General features: G+C 38.8%; 2 protein-coding genes and 2 pseudogenes across 2 annotated transcripts; 1 reads left to right on the top strand and 3 right to left on the bottom strand.

Moving 5' to 3' along the window:
• Window positions 1–2,464: 2,464 nt before the first annotated feature.
• On the top strand, window positions 2,465–5,454 carry LOC120784009 (annotated as a pseudogene).
• A 1,150-nt stretch (window positions 5,455–6,604) lies between these two features.
• On the bottom strand, window positions 6,605–8,775 carry LOC120784016 (annotated as a pseudogene).
• Window positions 8,776–9,501: 726 nt separating this feature from the next.
• LOC120788245 (immunoglobulin lambda-1 light chain-like) lies at window positions 9,502–11,523 on the bottom strand. The gene is made up of 4 exons (XM_040123865.1): window positions 11,424–11,523; window positions 11,002–11,338; window positions 10,684–10,718; window positions 9,502–9,961 (listed from the first exon to the last, which is right to left on the bottom strand). The coding sequence occupies exons 1-4, from the start codon at window positions 11,461–11,463 to the stop codon at window positions 9,636–9,638; spliced, it is 738 nt and encodes a 245-aa protein (XP_039979799.1). The 5' UTR covers window positions 11,464–11,523; the 3' UTR covers window positions 9,502–9,635.
• A 3,547-nt stretch (window positions 11,524–15,070) lies between these two features.
• Window positions 15,071–17,618, bottom strand: LOC120788244 (immunoglobulin lambda-1 light chain-like). Its single transcript, XM_040123864.1, has 5 exons — window positions 17,422–17,618; window positions 17,212–17,336; window positions 16,678–16,877; window positions 16,348–16,382; window positions 15,071–15,535 (listed from the first exon to the last, which is right to left on the bottom strand). The coding sequence occupies exons 1-5, from the start codon at window positions 17,459–17,461 to the stop codon at window positions 15,210–15,212; spliced, it is 726 nt and encodes a 241-aa protein (XP_039979798.1). The 5' UTR covers window positions 17,462–17,618; the 3' UTR covers window positions 15,071–15,209.
• Between the last annotated feature and the right edge of the window lie 2,669 nt (window positions 17,619–20,287).

Genomic DNA, 20,287 nt, shown 5'->3' on the forward strand with positions numbered 1-20,287 from the left:
AAACAGCCCTGTGATCTTTTTCTACTCCATTTTGAATGAAGAAAGTTTCTCTTGTAACTCCACTGTCTTTTAAAAAAAAAATCATATGTATTTAACTCTGGCTTCTCGTTGATTTAAAGGTTAATCTAGTAAAAATGACCATACCAATGTATCGTCTTGAAACCTTAGCATGGCAGGTGTAATTTATGGTCATCAATGGCTCCATTTGTGACATGAGGGTTTGTTTATGATACTATTCTTTTATTTCCATGAAATTAAAAAAGGTGTAACAGATAAAATGAAGTTATATTTATGATATTGGTTTTCAGTGGGTTCTGACTTTAAGTGCAGTATTAATCATTTTAAACATTTTAAAATGTTTAAAGTGTTTAGTTTACAACTAAAAGTGCAGTATTAAAGTTGTGAACAGACTTGTCTCTTCAGGTGCCTCTGCCTTTTATACAGTATTTAGATATCCTAATTAGCTGGATCGGTTTGTTGACTAACCTGCACTTGCACACAGAGCCATAGCAACCATTGAGGACACCAGGGACATGTCCTTGGTAATAATTCTGGGAGTTCTGGGGGTTTCAAAAGCATGAGGAAAATTTAAAAGGAGTTTAAATTCTTTGATTACACACATAGTGCGAACGTGCCTTTTCAAGGCAGACTTTGATATTTAACAAAAATGACAGTTTAATGGCAAATAAATAAATAAAATATTATAGAAGGGATTTTGTATTTTTTCACCAGTGTTGCATTGCTGGCACTATAGAGAAAATTTTGAAATAAAATAAAACAAATTAATATTTTTTTCATATTCTTTTTAAATACACTGAAAATTATACAGGGTTTGGTTGGTGGCTAGTTATATTTCTTAGGTCAGTAGGGTCTGTTTGGGAGAATATAGACTCATGGCTTCTGTATTATTAAAATGTTAATGTTTGTAAGGCTTATTCTAATGTTAATTTCCTTTGGTACACAGAGTCCACACGTCTAAAACTGAGGAAAACATGATAAATATATTACCAAACAACTGTATGAATTGTTCCTATCCCATCGCTTTTATGCATTACAACACAGATAGATAGATAATAGATAATTGATAGATAGAAAGTATAAATATAACAACAAATCTATAATACTGCCATATGTAAATTTGCCGTCAGAAGTGAGGTTTGGGTGAAAATATGAGAAGACTCAGCTCTTGACAGTATTACCTTATATCACACAGTAAATGCACAAGGGAAAAAAGAACAAGGATCCAGAACCTGGAACGATCGAACTGGACAAACTTGGTGTCATTTCAAAGGCCTCACTATTCTCAATTTCATGCCCCTAGCTGCTTCCTAGACAGAACTATTACACAGACAGACTCACAGACAGACACACACACACCAACCATTATAAACTACAATTATAGTAGTAGGATATTTCAACTGCATTTTTTTTTTTTTTACATACATCAAATTCTATTGCAGCTTTAATATTTGTCACAGTTAATTCAGGAAACACAGATAGTAAACATATTTCTGGATCGTTTTTACTGTGCGCCTTTCAGTTTTTCTTTGGTTACTAAAAATTGCAAACACATTAATAGAAAAGGTATTGATGCAAATTATATAAAATGACACTGTTATTAAGTGTGCTAAAGTACAACAAAGAAAAAAAAAGATTAATATTTAATAGAATTTTGAAGGTCAATTTTGACTGGGAACGACACAAATGTAATTTTGTAACGCTGTTTAAAAATGTGAATGGTTTCAAAAAATGTGCCCTATTTACACTGCCTGTGATAAATAGCACAATTTGTTTCCCCTGGAGTTTACTATAGTTAAAACAACCCATAACTAAGACTATATTCTGTATACGTTCAGCTCTGTCTGGGCTACAAAACTACAAGTTCCAAAAGAAAGTTCACAACTTGTCATATATATTTTAAAAATATTAGAAATGGAGTTAATAAATAGATCTAACTAAACATCAGGGGGTGATGATGTATTATGATGGATTTATACACAGTTGTAATGGGTCGGTAAGTTGTGACCGGTAGCAAAATGGTTGGTAACATGAAACAAACAGAAGCCATGAGTCACTTAGTCTATAGTCAGGATGTTAGGAAAATCAGACAAAATGAGTGGTTAATGAAACTGAATTTTCATCCTCCATCAGTGAAGCATCACCTCTCTACTCCCTCTCTTCTTTCCCAGGATGCACCTGCAGGCCTCCCCTGCTAATTCATGTAAATGATTAGGTCAAGTGTCACTAACTGGAAACACACTGCTGTTACTATCGTTTGGTCAATCACAGACAGTTTACCTCTAACGTGTGTAAATTATGTTCATGTGTGCGGAGTCAAAGCTCAAATCCTGTAGACGATTCTTTTTGAGGCATAAATATCTTGTAAATTAGATGATTTAAAAAAAAAAAAACAACTGTAACTAAAATTAGCAAAATGAATAAAAAACAATAAAAACTTTCAAGCATGGATCCTATCCATGAGGAAAGTAAAATAGCAATAAATTACTGTCCACTGCAGGCTTTTTTGACATCATGATATTATTGTATTTTGTAAATTAGTGTTCACCTACACTGACAATAATGAATAAATTAAAGATATTTTTCTACAGAGAGGATTAAAGCCCGCAAACGTGACAAACCATCCAGATTCAACCAAAGCTGCTCCTCCTGTCAGTCTCTCAGTCTCAGTGTTGTATGAAGTTGCTCCTCCAGCACCTCCTCTCCTCATCCTCCAAACCCTCTGATCTCTCAGCAGTGAGCTCACTTTCCAAGCTACAAGGACGTTCTCAGCACACACTGACAACATGCTGGGGAACCCTCTGCACTCTCATCAGTGCTCTAACGTGTAAGGAGGCCGACTTACTGCGGCTCTGGCCTCGTGCTGGATTCGTCGCTCTGTGTGTTCCTCTTGACTCCGTGTCATCTTGTTGTTTCCAGGTGTGAGCGGTGTGTGACGGCGGGGACACAGAAGCCTCCTGTTGTGACGCTAAGGAAAGGAGAGACGGCCGCCATGGACTGTAACCTGGGGCCTGCTACTGACAGTTCAGCTCGCTGGTATAAACAGATTCCAGGAGGAGTTCCTCAGTTTGTGCTGAGATGGCATCATAGCTGGATCTCTGTAGACTATGGCTCTGGTTTCTCCTCTCCTAAATTCACATCTAACCATCAGTCAAAATGCCCCGTCAGATTATCGTTTGATCATCAACAATGTGGAGGAGGGAGACTCAGCAGTCTATTACTGTCAAACGTGGGACGGCTCTGCCAAAGAGCAGGTGTCACAGTGATTTACATTGTGACAAAAACCTCCTCCTCACTCCAAACTTCTACTTTTTCAGTCTCTCGCTCATCTTTACTGAGAATGAATCCATCAACAATACTCTCACTAGCCTCACATGTAACTTTGAAAACACCTGCCTTCAATCTGTTCTTATCTGAGTCGTTTCTTTGTGTTTTTCACACAAATTTCTCGTCTTTCTTGATGTCTTTTGGTCCCGTACACTCCCCTTAAGCTAACGGTCGAAACGACCCATCTGTGCCAGGACTCCATTCAGTTCCTGACCACCATGGCTGGATTAACCTGTTTGGGAGCTAAAATTTGCCATTGCAGCGCTGTTTCCACCCAGTTCCCATCATGTACAGTGCACACAGCTCAACACAGCTCAGTAGAGATTTCAGCTTCATTACATTATTAGTCTGTGATAACTTGATGAAAAACAACTTCATTCAGGAAAATGTACAATGTGAGTGCAAGATAATCTTGAGTATCATGGCTGCCTGAACAAGATTTTGACACAGGGCCCCTCTACATGACAGGGCCACAAGATTACGTAAGAATGCAGGACCCAGCTGATGTTGTACTATAGGGATGTTTGTAGTGGCTATAAACCCTTTATTAACATTTCAGTTAATCCCCAAAAGATTTTATAAGTGCCAGGTCAAACAAGATCCAACAAAAATCTTTGTACCCTTATTGTGTTCAGATTTTTTTTTAAATGAAAAGATAGTGAATGATTCAGTTTTCCAGATAGCAGGTTTACTTCAGGTGAGGTCTTATTTAGGGGGTTTTCTCTGATGATGAATTTTGACCCTTAAGGCAACAGAAGAGTATTTGATAGATCCTTGTTGATAGAATCGAAGAGGATCAGCTGAAATACATAAGGTTGAACCAAATTACTGTTATACCACCCCCATATTGATTCATGATTAATAATCAGGAATCAATGATCCTCCGATGGAGGAGAATGTGTTCACCGTCATTATTCTGAATTTTTAAACATTTCCGAGAAAACAAAATGATGCAACAGGCACCAAGCTGATCGTGACAAGTAAGTACTTCTTAACTGATCATAAAGCAAGAGAGATTTGAGAGACTGTGTCTTTGACAGAAATATTTGTAAACGATCATAACATTTGAAATTTTTTCTATAAATGCTCCACAGTTTTTTGATGGTTGAGTCATTTTTAACAGAAGGGCAACCTTTTCAAGAATGTACTTATTTATTTTCACATCCTGTGACGTATTTAATCTTTGCAAAACCGTTCTGTCTGTGTTAGACGATCTGTCAAGAGTATTTTCACTACAATACCAATGCTAAATCAGTGAGTCTGAGTTTTTTAGTTTACTGGTAATTCGATTTTATCTAAATTATATATTGGCTCTTTGAAATGTTTTTTTCTCTGGTGGTTAGAGGGGCACCAAAAAAACCAAAGTGAGGACTAATGTAACATAATTTATCACAGTGACTGAATTATAGTTCAGAAATTAAATACTATTTTTTTCTAAAGTTGCAAAATTTTATACTCCAATTGATCATATTTTAAATTAGTTATAAATCGCTGAAAGCAATATGCTGAAAAAAAAAAACATTTAGGTGAAGATTTATAGATTTCTGCAGAGTTAAAAACCAGACTTTAGTCTGGTTATTATATTGTCAGGTCAGCTAATTAATTTGCCCTTTTACTGTCTTATTTATCATGTTTTCCTCAGTTTTACTTTGTATTAATAATTAGACTCTCAGTCATTTCACTAATGTCCTCCATGTATTTTCAGGCTCCAGCTTCGCTCCTCCCGTCCTGACAGTCTTCCCTCCGTCCAGTGCTGAGCTCCAGTCCAGCAAAGTCACACTGGTCTGTCTGTCCAGTCAGTCTGTGCCTTTTGCAGATGTGACCTGGTCGGTTGGTGGGAGTCCAGTGAGCAGTGGGATCTCTACCAGCGCCGCTGTTCGGCAACCGGACCAGACTTTCCAAATCAGCAGCTATCTGGCCATCCAGACCTCAGACTGGAACATGGATAAGCTTTACACATGTAAAGTGTCTCTGGGCTCCCAGACTTCAGAGAAAAACATCAACAAGTCACAGTGTCCCACTGAAGAACAGCAGAGGAGCAGAATGACCGTTTCAAATCTGCTTCTTTACTCTTTGTGCTGTTTGCTCATTACAAGGTTTACATGTTAGAAAAGATGTTTCTGCAGGCTTGTAATAAATGTTGGGACAGTTAGGTGGAGGTGTTGTATCAGCTTTGCAGTTGCTGCATTTTCAAAGACTCCTTCAATAAAAAACTGTGATCAAAAAATTGTTTGTGTTTAGTTGTACTCAAATATAATAATAAAATATCTGAACTGCAATAAGATTCACAAGATTTTAATTTTGTTGGCTTTTGGTAGAATGGCTGACAAAAGAAAAAGAAAACCAAAGCAATGAATAATGGAGAATTCATAAGTATATCAACTGCCTAACTTATAATGTGTCAGGGACTCCTGCTGCAATCAATATGATATGTTTTTGCAGATAATATATTGCTGACATCGTGTTCCTATTCCTATGTGAACTCCTCTGATAAAGACTAGGTACACTAGGTGTAACTAGGTGAAACAGTGTTAATCGGTATGTTTCACAGAATTAATTGTGAGTTTTAATGAGAGGTGCACACCCTCAGCGCTTAAAGTGGCTGACGCAGGAGAGGGTGTAGTTGTCTGGTACATCGGAAAGGTGTGATAAAAGGTTGCTTCTGTGAGACATTGTATATGTTTCCAAAGGATAAAGAAAGGTACAAATATGTGCAGCAAGTGCATGACAAAAATTGTATACCAGCAATTTAAGTCACAAGATTATAAAGGCAAACGAAATACAGTGGGGTGTTTACACTAAGTCATAACTAGCCACAGGGGGAGGAACCTGTCAACCCATCTCACCTGATGAGAAACTCTGTCATAGTTATGAGTAATGTTTAAATTAAATAATGAAAGAAAATGAAAATGGACTATTGCACTGTGAAATGTCTGTAAATTACTAAAAGCTATATATATGTAGCTGTAGTTGTAGCTATATGACTGGTAATTATGTTAGTAAGCCATGGATTATACATTAAAAAGAGAATCTTTTATAATTTTACTGGATCAGATTTCATTTGATTATCACTTCAAGCAAACAAAGAAAAGCACAAAATGATTTTGCAAAAATTGAGCAAAGCTAAAACTAAGTAGGTTAACTGTAAAAAAAAAAAAAAAAATTCACTGGGACAGAAATGACAAAATCTTAAAAAGTAAGAATTTGATAGTTCATAAACAGCACTAGCAGAAAAGAGACAAATAAATCTATTCACCTTCTATTTTATGCGGCAGTCAGACATTGTTATGTTCTTCTCTGAGTTCTGGGAGCCTGATGACACTTTACATGTGAAGCCTTTCTCCATGAGCTATTGTGAGGGTCTAACGGACAAGTAGCTGCGGATTTGGAAAGTCTGGTCTGGTTGCTGAACAGCAGTGCTGGTAGAGATCCCACTGCTCAACCGGACTCCCGTCACCAGGCCAGGTCACATCTGCAAAACCCTTAGTCTCACTGGGCAAACTGGACAGACAGACCAAGGTGACCTTGTTGGACTGGAGCCCAGCACCGGAAGGAGGGAAGACTGTCAGGACGGGAGGAGAGAAGCTGGAGCCTGAAACAGAAGAAGATTTAAAAACTAAAATATGTATTCCAAATTCAAAATAACCACTTTAAAGTACCCAACTAACGTAAAAGGTGTTACACAGTAAAGAAATAGTGACACAACATATTTTAAAAACATTATCTCTCCACACATTGACGTTAATTTAATCATCAAAACAAATATTATTTCTAAAATTTAGAGGACTAAATCAATAAAAAGTGTGATATTAGAATATTATTCTCCTGTACAAATCACTAAAGGAATTTGATGAGAGGCCATTGGTTGACATTTAGCAAAGCAGAAGGTGTTACTTTGATCAGAATCTCTCCCAATGAGAGAAAGCTGATTTTAGATAAATAAATAAATAATAGTTATTGTAAACAGAGTTTATATGATTCAATCAAGTGAATTTCATTTCCAAAATCTTGTTACAAAGACTTGCATAAGTATTTCCTACTGAGTTGGTCAAGTTAATGAGTCAAATAAAAAAATTAAAATGTGAGAAAAAAATGATAATTTTAAGATTATATTTGACACAGTTAGAAATAATATCTTGAATGTACACAGCTTCATTATTGTACCCTATTAGAAGATTTGTATTTATTAGTAATATTTCATTTTAAAATATGTCAAAAAGAAATGTGCAAAAATAATAAGTAAACTGAATTATCAAAAATTAGAGAGCAATCAAATATATTGATTCACTGCACTTATTTGTATGAAAAAACTACAATCATTTATGCACTGAACAACGATATTTAAGAAATAGTGACATGTAAATTAGTTATTTTCCAGGACGTCTGGGGAGTTAAAGGAAAAATAAGCATTTGAATCAGAAAGAGAAAATCTCTCTTGTTCTGCGATCAGTTAAAAAGTACTTACTTGTCGCGATCAGCTTGGTGCCTGGTCCGAATACCACAGTGATTCAGTTTGTACACATGGCTGTACAAAAACCTCCTGACTCTCACTAACGGGGGGAGTGGAACTGAAACATCCTGTTGAGACCAACTTTCACTGTCAGCATCTCATTCCCTTCATCAGTCTGTTTATCTTCCAAATCTTGAGGATTGAAATATCCACTTTACCTTCACCAAAGGTCCATCAGTAATCAAACAATGACAGTAATGAGCTCCATTGATAAGTAAAACACCAAGGTGAAAATGTTCCATTTTGATGATTCTGAATCTATTTGAAGGGGTTAAAAAGCAGAAATGATTGCAATTAGTGAGGGGGTTTTTGTCACAGTGTAAATCACTGTGATACCCACTCACTGACAGAGCCGTCCCGTGTGCTACGGTAATAAAATGCTGAGTCTCCCTCCTCCACATTGTTGATGATCATATGATAACTTGATTCATTCGGATAATTAGATGTGAATTTCGAGGAGGAGAAACCAGAGCCATAAGTTACAGAGCTCCAGCTATGATGCCATCTCAGTACAAACTGAGGAATTGCAATCAAGACGGTGTCAGCGGAGTCTCCTTCATCCTCTTCACATCATCCTCACCACCTAATAAACTACACAGTCCATGGCGGCCGTCTCTCCTTTCCTCACCGTCACAACAGGAGGCTTCTGTGTCACCGCCGTCACACACCGCTCACACCTGGAAACAACAAGATGACACGGAGTCAAGAGGAACACACAGAGCGACGAATCCAGCACGAGGCCAGAGCCGCAGTAACTCGGCCTCCTTACACGTTAGAGCGGTGATGAGAGTGCAGAGGGTTCCCCAGCATGTTGTCAGTGTGCGCTGAGAACGGCCTTGTAGCTTGGAAAGTGAGCTCACTGCTGAGAGATCAGAGGGTTTGAAGGATGAGGAGAGGAGGTGCTGGAGGAGCAACTTCATACAACACTGAGACTGAGACACTGACAGGGGGAGCAGCTTTGGTTGAATCGTGGATGGTTTGTGATTCTCGTTTTATCTGTTGTGATCTTATTTGTATCAATAATTGTAAGTGAAGATGATGTCTCCCTCTTAACTCCAAAATATTACAACATCATGTCTTGAAAGTTATCTCCTGCTGGTTATACAGTAACAGATTCATTTATTTGTCAAACTCCTAATAAATTGGATTCACAGATGTAATTTTGGAAAGTTTCTGTTTAGCATCAGCTTCATCTCATTTATAAATTATTCAAAATTTAACAGGAGACATCAAGTGCAGCATCTAAGTTTTGACTCTGCACACATGAACATAAGTTACACACATTAGAGGCAAACTGTCTGTGATTGACTTAATATTAATAAATCAAACAGCAGTGCGTTTCCAGTCAGGGACAGTTTCCTCTTATTTTACAGAGGCCTGTCACTTGAACTCTTTATTTACATGAAACTATAAATTAGCAGGGGAGGCCTGCAGGTGCATCCTGGGAAAGACGAGAGGGAGGAGTAGAGAGGTGATGCTTCACTGATGGAGGATGAAAAGTTTCAATTGCTTCTCATTTTGTCTGATCTTTAGATCATTATTGTATAAATGATGTTTCCGTGACTACAAATAAATACAAATAATTTTTGATCACAGTTTTTTTTTTTTATTGAGTTTTTGAAAATGCAGCAACTGCAAAGCTGATACAACACCTCCACCTAACTGTCCCAACATTTATTACAAGCCTGCAGAAACATCTTTTCTAACATGTAAACCTTGTAATGAGCAAACAGCACAAAGAGTAAAGAAGCAGATTTGAAATGGTCATTCTGCTCCTCTGCTATTCTTCAGTGGGACACTGTGACTTGTTGATGTTTTTCTCTGAAGTCTGGGAGCCCAGAGACACTTTACATGTGTAAAGCTTATCCATGTTCCAGTCTGCCGTCTGGATGGCCAGATAGCTGCTGATTTGGAAAGTCTGGTCCGGTTGCCGAACAGCGGCGCTGGTAGAGATCCCACTGCTCACTGGACTCCCACCAACCGACCAGGTCACATCTGCAAAAGGCACAGACTGACTGGACAGACAGACCAGTGTGACTTTGCTGGACTGGAGCTCAGCACTGGACGGAGGGAAGACTGTCAGGACGGGAGGAGCGAAGCTGGAGCCTGAAAATACATGGAGGACATTAGTGAAAAAAAAATCAAATTATTAGAGTAACAGATTCATTTATTGATTGATCTGACATAACAAACTCACATTGATGAAGTAAAACTTTTAAATTAGAGAAAAGACAGAAATCATCACTTAAAATATGAGTAGTGGTCCAGTATTTAAAAAATAGTCACTTAAAAACCTTCCTTTTTAATAATTTGGATGTTGGAAACAAATTCATAAATTCACCTTCTCTGTCTTTCAAATTTCTAATAAAATAATTTCAGTCATTGTGACAAATTAAGGCACACCATTCGATTTTCTTTTTTGGTGTTTCGTTCAAACCACTGAAGATTAAAAAATATTTAATTTGGAAATGTCAAAATGAAATTCAGTTGAATTCAAAATTATCCCTAAAATTTGGAAGATTCGAAAATCAACATTGCAAACAATAATTTACTGTTGATGTCACAATGTAAGTACGCTTGACACTTCATTTAATGTAGGGTTTTGCAATGTTAAAACTTATTTATTTAACATTTTCAATATTTCAGATAATGTGATTATTCACAGGTCTTTCCTTTGCTTAAAAAGATTTGCAAAGACATCTATAGTTCACTGAAGAACATTTTAAATTTTCTAAACAACAGGTAGCATATAAATGGATTAATTTCTATCATTTTGAGACAGAAAGAGAAAAACTGTCTTGTTCTGAGATCAGTTAAAAAGTACTTACTTGTCGCGATCAGCTTGGTGCCTGGTCCGAATACCACAGTGATTCAGTTTGTACACATGGCTGTACAAAAACCTCCTGACTCTCACTAACGGGGGGAGTGGAACTGAAACATCCTGTTGAGACCAACTTTCACTGTCAGCATCTCATTCCCTTCATCAGTCTGTTTATTTTCCAAAACACTCTGCTCTATAAAAGGAGTTGCTCAGCATTCGTAAATGTTTTGTTCCAGAATTTGTAATCTCCTTGTCTTCTTTTTTGGTCCGAATGTATTAAAATCTGTAGTGAGTCTCTCCCTGAGGTTTTTATCACAGTGTGAACCACTGTGATACAGCTGCAGAAGCAGAGTTGTCCCATGTGTAACAGTAATAGACAGCAGAGTCTCCTGCCTCTGTCCGCTTAATGATGAACTGGTAATCTACGTTTGACGAGGTTTTACAGTCAAATCGATCTGAGGAGAACCCTGATCCAAAGCTGGGTGAACTGTCGGTATAGTGACGCCTTAGAACAAACTGAGGAACCCCACCAGGAACCTGTCTATACCACTGGACACCATTTCCATCGTATCTCTGAATGTTGCAATTGAGAACAACCTCCTGTCCTGTAGAAACTGTGTGGACAGCGGGCGTCTGGGTCAGCACTACCACTGCATCAACATCTGTCAACATACACAGAAAAATAAATGAGTCAAAGGTTCATGTCTGAAAGTATGGGCTGTAGAAGGAGGGAGAAGAATATCTTACATGTTAGAGCAGTGATGAGAGCGCAGAGGGTCCCCAGCATGTTGTCGGTGTGTGGTGGAAACGTCCCTCACTGTCCAGCTGAGAGGTGAGCAGGGTTGGAGTGTGAGGAGAAGAGAGACTGAAGCTTATAAAGACACTGAGGAGAGGAGAAGTGGAGAAGGAGGGGTTTCAACACTCAACACAGTTTTCATTCATAAATCAGATACATCATGACTTCTGTTGCTCATAAACATATCCTCATATGGTATTTGGAAATGTTTGCAAAGTACTGAGTGTCAAATCCAGTTCTGAAATCACATAGATCAGATGTTATTTTGTCTATAGTTTAATGTAAAATTGGACTGAATCATGTCCAATGCGTGGTGTAAATGCAAATGTCACTTCAAGTTCCAGTTTTACACTGTTCTCTATTCACTATTCTCTACAAAGTTTTCTACAATTCATATAAAAGTCAGGATGTCGGATAATTATTCAGTTTATTCCGATTAATCTATTGGAAACATCATAAATCTCAGCATCTGGATGATCTGTCTGGAAACATGCAACATTTTCATTTGCTCACTTTTCAGCTGTGTGTGAAAGAACAAGCTGTTATTCATAATATTTGGGGAAGTAGGTGATATTGTTGTTATTCCTGCTGTTTTTGGTGTCCTGCTGGTGTCCCTTCCATCAGTTCCATTTTGTTAAAGCCTGTACACATAGCGTAGCGTAGGTAACTATTGTACCACTAGTAAAGATTTGCGTGAGAATCAGAATAAAGATTTAGAATTCTGAAAATCTTTTTTTTTTTAATGTAAGTAATCAGAGGTTACATAAAAACATGGCCTGATAGCTTCAATCCGTTTCAGCAGGTCAAAAAGCACAAGTGTTCTGTGAGGAGGTTTTGGTTTTACGACCTCACTAACAGAGCCGTCCAATGTTTGACAGTAACAGACTGGTGAGTCTCCGTCCTCCAAATTTTTGACGATCAAATGATAATCTGATGTTGACTGATGATCAGATGTGAATTTAGGAGAGGAGAAACCAGAGCCATAGTCTACGGAGCTCCAGCTATGATGCCATCTCAGCACAAACTGAGGAACTCCTCCTGGGATCTGTTTATACCAGCGAGCTGAACTGTCAGTAGCAGTCCCCAGGTTACAGTCCATGGCGGCCGTCTCTCCTTTCCTCACCGTCACAACAGGAGGCTTCTGTGTCACCGCCGTCACACACCGCTCACACCTGGAAACAACAAGATGACACGGAGTCAAGAGGAACACACAGAGCGATGATACAGTTGAGGTGTAAGGTTAAATATGCCGAGCTAAATTTATATGTTCTCATAGAGGCCCCTAGGTCGGAGGGACCTCAGGGGATGCCTCCCAGTCTGAAAAGGGAGTTAATGCTTTGTGATTGAAACCAAAAGGTTAGTCACATTTCTTAGGAAAAAAACTGCCTTATTTAAGAGTCCGTGGTCAAGGCTGATTTTCAGAGTGGTTCATTGGCTTCCCACCCTCTCACGAGCAGATCTGCAGATGCTCGATTTGACGCTGTACTTCTTTGTCATAAACCTTTATATGCAATCAAGACGGTGTCAGCGGAGTCTCCTTCATCCTCTTCACATCATCCTCACCACCTAATAAACAACACAGTCCATGGCGGCCGTCTCTCCTTTCCTCACCGTCACAACAGGAGGCTTCTGTGTCCCCGCCGTCACACACCGCTCACACCTGGAAACAACAAGATGACACGGAGTCAAGAGGAAGACACGGAGCGATGAATCCAGCACGAGGCCAGAGCCGCAGTAAGTCGGCCTCCTTACACGTTAGAGTGAGAGTGCAGAGGGTTCCCCAGCATGTTGTCAGTGTGTGCTGAGAACGGCCTTGTAGCTTGGAAAGTGAGCTCACTGCTGAGAGATCAGAGGGTTTTTGGAGGATGAGGAGAGGAGGTGCTGGAGGAGCAACTTCATACAACACTGAGACTGAGAGACTGACAGGAGGAGCAGCTTTGGTTATAAAATACTTTCAGCCTGTTTGACACTTGCCGGGAAAGTTTCACTCATTTTATAATAGGCAGAAAGTCTTTACTCTAATCAAAGTATGGTCTATGACATTCCCGACTTGTTAGCCTCTCCTCTTCATTGGAGAGAATTATGGCATCTAATAATGACAGTCTTTGTAGGGTGAAAAAATATGGATGTGCAATTGATAATGTGAGTAAAACAACCCGCAGCTTCAGAGTTGTGTATTTTTTTCTAAACCAAGCACTTAATTCATAGGATTCATGAGTTCATCTTTTAAATGACAGATATTTGCTTTAATTAAACTTTCTGAATAAGAAAATCAACTCAGTCTAGTTACGAAGTTTTCACATGTGAGCAGTGGACATCCTTTGCAAATATGTTTCCGCATTGCACATAACACACAAATTGTATCTCACCAAATGATAGTTGACACATCACTTACGTGGAGCTAAAAATAAGGCTAGGAAACCTGCTGATGCATTATGGGAAGGAAGAGAGGGGGTAGTAAACAGGTGATGCTTCACTGACTGAGGATGAAAATTCAGTTTCAGGTGCTACTCGTCTTTTCTGTTTTTTCTAACATTGTAACCACTTCTTAGGAAAAAAATAGATAAAGAGATATTAGGTTTTGCTCTATGTTGTGCTTTTATTGCAAATGTACACTAAATAAAATATAGCTTTCTAAATCTATATATATCAATACATATTTCTGTAAAGGTGACCTAGAAATATGTCTGTTATCTATGTATTCTGAATTAATTGTAATTATGAGTGAGATGAACATGAGTTAAAACATTTTTTGGTAATTTTTAAAATCATTGCTAGTAAAATAGCAATATTTTAAATGGTGATTTCATGAATACAAATCAAAAAAAACATTTTTGTTGTTATCAAAATGTTTTTATTTCATTGAATGAATTATTAAAAATGCAGCAATTACACGCTAATACAACAATTTTGAATCTTTATACTTGCTTCATCTCATTTATATATTGTTCAAAATTTAACAGGAGACATCAAGTGCAGCATCTACGTTTTGACTCTGCACACATGAACATAAGTTACACACATTAGAGGCAAACTGTCTGTGATTGACTTAATATTAATAAATCAAACAGCAGTGCGTTTCCAGTCAGGGACAGTTTCCTCTTATTTTACAGAGGCCTGTCACTTGAACTCTACATTTACATGAAACTATAAATTAGCAGGGGAGGCCTGCAGGTGCATCCTGGGAAAGATGAGAGGGAGGAGTAGAGAGGTGATGCTTCACTGATGGAGGATGAAAACTCAGTTTCAGTTGCTTCTCATTGGATGTGATTTTTCTGACATTTTAACTGTTGGAGGTGACTAAAATCAGATAAAGTTATATTAATATCTCTGTTGTGCTTATTGTACAAGTGTACCACTTATAACTATGTATGTTTCCAAATTTAAATATACTGTACATATTTAACTAAGAATTAACAATTTGTCGTGTTTAAACTGTGACTGTTGGTGAGATATATAAAATCTAGTCAAGGTTACAAAATGTTTAGAACATAAATATTTAAATAATGTTTCCATGACTATGAATAAATACAAATAATTTTTTTTTTTTTTTTTCAGTTTTTTTTTTGAGTTTTTGAAAATGCAGCAATTGCAAAGCTGATACAACACCTCCACCTAACTGTCCCAACATTTATTACAAGCCTGCAGAAACATCTTTTCTAACATGTAAACCTTGTAATGAGCAAACAGCACAAAGAGTAAAGAAGCAGATTTGAAATGGTCATTCTGCTCCTCTGCTATTCTTCAGTGGGACACTGTGACTTGTTGATGTTTTTGTCTGAAGTCTGGGAGCCCAGAGACACTTTACATGTGTAAAGCTTATCCATGTTCCAGTCTGAGGTCTGGATGGCCAGATAGCTGCTGATTTGGAAAGTCTGGTCCGGTTGCCGAACAGCGGCGCTGGTAGAGATCCCACTGCTCACTGGACTCCCACCAACCGACCAGGTCACATCTGCAAAAGGCACAGACTGACTGGACAGACAGACCAGTGTGACTTTGCTGGACTGGAGCTCAGCACTGGACGGAGGGAAGACTGTCAGGACGGGAGGAGCGAAGCTGGAGCCTGAAAATACATGGAGGACATTAGTGAAATGACTGAGAGTCTAATTATTAATACAAAGAATGAAAGTAACAGGGTAATTTATTAGTTGAATAAGGGATTATAATTAGATTTAAGTAAAGCATGTTAAAACTAAGAAACCATCTAGAAATCATCACCTAACATATCAGAAGAGTTCGTTTGAATAACATTTTTCACTAACTAATTAAGAACAGGATCATTAAGACTGTAATTTTTGTATTCTGGAAAAATTCATAAAGTCAGTTTTTGTGTCCAACAAATTCACGGTGAGAAATTATCTCGCATCAGTCCTCACTTTAGTTTTCTGGTGTCTCTCTAACCAACAGAGAAAAGATTTCAAACAGCCAATAAAAAATTCAGATAAATTCAAAACTATCCTTAAACTAAACAACACAGACTCAGTGATTTAGCATTGGAACTGTGGTGAAAATACTCTTGACAGATCATCTAACACAACTAAAATGGTTTCGCAAAGATTAAATACGTCACAGGATGTGAAAACAAATAAGTGCATTCTTGAAAAGGTTGGCCACCTGTTAAAAATGACTCAACCACCAACAAACCGTGGAGCATTTGTAGAAAATAATTCAAATGTTATGATCATTTACAAATATTTCTGTCAAAGACCCAGTCTGGCATAAAAGCAAAAGTGGTTTAAAAAAAATTATTATTCACTGAACACCATGTTATAATTTATAAACAAGAAATAACATATACAATGATTATTTTCTATCCTTTTTTTATATAGAAAGAGAAAATCTCTCTTGTTCTGAGATCAGTTAAAAAGTACCTACTTGTCGCGATCAGCTTGGTGCCTGGTCCGAATACCACAGTGATTCAGTTTGTACACATGGCTGTACAAAAACCTCCTGACTCTCACTAACGGGGGGAGTGGAACTGAAACATCCTGTTGAGACCAACTTTCACTGTCAGCATCTCATTCCCTTCATCAGTCTGTTTATTTTCCAAAACACTCTGCTCTATAAAAGGAGTTGCTCAGCATTCGTAAATGTTTTGTTCCAGAATTTTTAATCTCCTTGTCTTCTTTTTTGGTCCGAATGTATTAAAATCTGTAGTGAGTCTCTCCCTGAGGTTTTTATCACAGTGTGAACCACTGTGATACAGCTGCAGAAGCAGAGTTGTCCCACGTGTAACAGTAATAGACAGAAGAGTCTCCTGCCTCTGTCCTCTTAATGATGAACTGGTAATCTACGTTTGACGAGGTTTTACAGTCAAATCGATCTGAGGAGAATCCTGATCCAAAGCTGGGTGAACTGTCAGTATATTGACTTCTTAGAACAAACTGCGGAACCCCACCAGGAACCTGCTGCACTTGTGTCAAATGTTCTTGTTTCTGTAGAGAATTTTTTTTCTTGTTTTGGTCCAAGTTTAGTTTGACTTGTCTGAATTGGGTCTGAATTCATAAAATCTGTTGTGAGTCTCTCACTTTTTTTGTTTTTGTCACTGTGTTAATCAGAAGCAGAGTTGTCCCATGTCTGACAGAAACACTGAGCAGAGTCTCCCGCCTAAGATGAACTGGTAATCTATGTTTGATGAGGTTTTAAAGTTGAATCGGTCTGAGGAGAACCCTGATCCAAAGCTGGGTCAACAGTTCCCATGATAAAATCTCAGGAAATAAAAGGAACCCCATTAGGAACCTGTTTATACCAATGCACGTAATTTCCATCGTATCTCTGAATGTTGCAATTGAGAACAACCTCCTGTCCTGTAGAAACTGTGTGGACAGCGGGCGTCTGGGTCAGCACTACCACTGCATCAACATCTGTCAACATACACAGAAAAATACATGAGTCAAAGGTTCATGTCTGAAAGTATGGGCTGTAGAAGGAGTGAGAAGAATATCTTACATGTTAGAGCAGTGATGAGAGCGCAGAGGGTCCCCAGCATGTTGTCGGTGTGTGGTGGAAACGTCCCTCACTGTCCAGCTGAGAGGTGAGCAGGGTTGGAGTGTGAGGAGAAGAGAGACTGAAGCTTATAAAGACACTGAGGAGAGGAGAAGTGGAGGAGGAGGAGGTTCAACACTCAACTCACATTACATTCATAAATTTACTACATAGTACATTTTTGGTTTGGCAAAAGTTCAACAAGGAAGATCTTTTCCCTCTCACTTTTCTCTCTGTTGGGATTTTGATTTTCTCGCTCCAAACTACACTTTCACACTGTCAAAATCCCTTTCATTCACAATTCTGACATCACCATATCCCACCAATGCTGTTTCTGGCCGCGTTCCTCTCGCCAATCGTCCTCGGACGCTTTTCTTTAAACATCCCTTTTTTTCTGTCACTCTTGTCTTTGGGACCTGCAATTGCACAATTCACCACCTTCCTATCCCCACCTCGTCACTCAGGATGATTCAGGTGTCTCAACTGAGAGGTTTCCTCTTCCATCTTCTGGGTTTCGTCCACCGGGCACCGGTGTCTAAACTCTGGTGGATTCCACCTTTCTTCTAATCGCCAAAGTCCTCCTCTCTTTTAAAACTCAGTCAACGCTGCTGCACACTTCCAACTGATTTTTCCTTATTGAGCTGATATTGTTCATAGCAATGAATCTCCCTGTTGTGTTTGGAATACTGCTGATGTTATTTGATTATAGTGTTATCTATTCCAACAGTGATGCAAGATTAATTTCTATTTATCTTTTTATTTAAAAAGCCATTGTTTTTTTAGATTTGTGTTATGGAGGTCTCACCATGTCAATATGTGAAATAAACAACTTTCTAAACAGATTTTAATTTTACGTTTCATCTCAGTATTTTATTCCTCTGCATACTCATCTCACCAAGAGAACATGCTTCCTATTAATCCCAACTGTACTGACTTATAGTAAACAAATAAGGAATCTGTTTATCAGCTGTTCCTGTTATTTGGGGCCTGTCTCATGATGAAGGACTAATGTAATTATATTACTGCTGAGGATTTGGGAGGAAAAATGATATATTTCTCAATGTGTATGTAGGGAAGTGACAGAGGGCTTTGGTTCATTGCTTCACATTCAGTCCAGATGTGTAAGATTCTCAAAAACCAGTCTTTAGTGAGGAGGTTTTTGTCACAGTGTGAATCACTGTGATATGACCTCACTAACAGAGCCGTCCCACGTTTGACAGTAACAGACTGCTGAGTCTCCTCTTCTACACTTTTGACGATCAAACGATAATCTGATGTCGACTGATGATTAGATGTGAATTTCGAGGAGGAGAAGCCAGAGCCATAGTCTACGGAGCTCCAGCTATGATGCCATCTCAGTACAAACTGAGGAATTGCAATCAAGACGGTGTCAGCGGAGTCTCCTTCATCCTCTTCACATCATCCTCACCACCTAATAAACTACACAGTCCATGGCGGCCGTCTCTCCTTTCCTCACCGTCACAACAGGAGGCTTCTGTGTCACCGCCGTCACACACAGCTCACACCTGGAAACAACAAGATGACACGGAGTCAAGAGGAACACACAGAGCGATGATACAGTTGAGGTGTAAGGTTAAATATGCCGAGCTAAATTTATATGTTCTCATAGAGGCCCCTAGGTCGGGGGGACCTCAGGGGATGCCTCCCAGTCTGAAAAGGGAGTTAATGCTTTGTGATTGAAACCAAAAGGTTAGTGACATTTCTTAGGAAAAAAACTGCCTTATTTAAGAGTCCGTGGTCAAGGCTGATTTTCAGAGTGGTTCATTGGCTTCCCACCCTCTCACGAGCAGATCTGCAGATGCTCGATTTGACGCTGTACTTCTTTGTCATAAACCTTTATATGCAATCAAGACGGTGTCAGCGGAGTCTCCTTCATCCTCTTCACATCATCCTCACCACCTAATAAACTACACAGTCCATGGCGGCCGTCTCTCCTTTCCTCACCGTCACAACAGGAGGCTTCTGTGTCACCGCCGTCACACACCACTCACACCTGGAAACAACAAGATGACACGGAGTCAAGAGGAACACACGGAGCGACGAATCCAGCACGAGGCCAGAGCCGCAGTAAGTCGGCCTCCTTACACGTTAGAGCGGTGATGAGAGTGCAGAGGGTTCCCCAGCATGTTGTCAGTGTGTGCTGAGAACGGCCTTGTAGCTTGGAAAGTGAGCTCACTGCTGACAGATCAGAGGGTTTTTGGAGGATGAGGGGAGGAGGTGCTGGAGGAGCAACTTAATACAACACTGAGACTGAGAGACTGACAGGAGGAGCAGCTTTGGTTATAAAATTCTTTCAGCCTGTTTGACAATTCCAGGAGTGTCAAAGCAGGAAGGTTTCACTCATTTTTATAACAGGCAGAAAGTCTTTACTCTAATCATAGTGTGGTCTATGACATTCCTGACTTGTTAGCCTCACATATTCAGTGGAGAGAATTATGGCATCTGATTTATCACAGTTCAGGGTTACAGGGTGAAATAGATGATGCGAGACAATCAGCCAGCAGTTTCAGAGTCGTGTATTATTGCCTATGTCAAGTGGTAAAAGAATGAGATTCATGAGTTCAAGGTCCATTTTTAGATATCGGATGTTTAGTTTAATTAAATGTCAGAAAAAGGAAAAGATATAAACGCCATAATCAAACAGATTATGTTTTCACATTTGAACAGTGGACATCCATTGCGGAATATAAGTTTTGGCTTTGCAGATAACACAAGCTTTATATCTCACCAAATGATAGCTGACAATTGACCTCTTCGTTTGCATGGAGCTATAAATAAGGAGAGGAGGCCTGCAGGTGCATTGTGGGAA

The sequence above is a fragment of the Xiphias gladius genome, chromosome 3 (assembly GCF_016859285.1).
Source record: "Xiphias gladius isolate SHS-SW01 ecotype Sanya breed wild chromosome 3, ASM1685928v1, whole genome shotgun sequence".
Lineage (NCBI taxonomy): Eukaryota > Metazoa > Chordata > Actinopteri > Istiophoriformes > Xiphiidae > Xiphias > Xiphias gladius.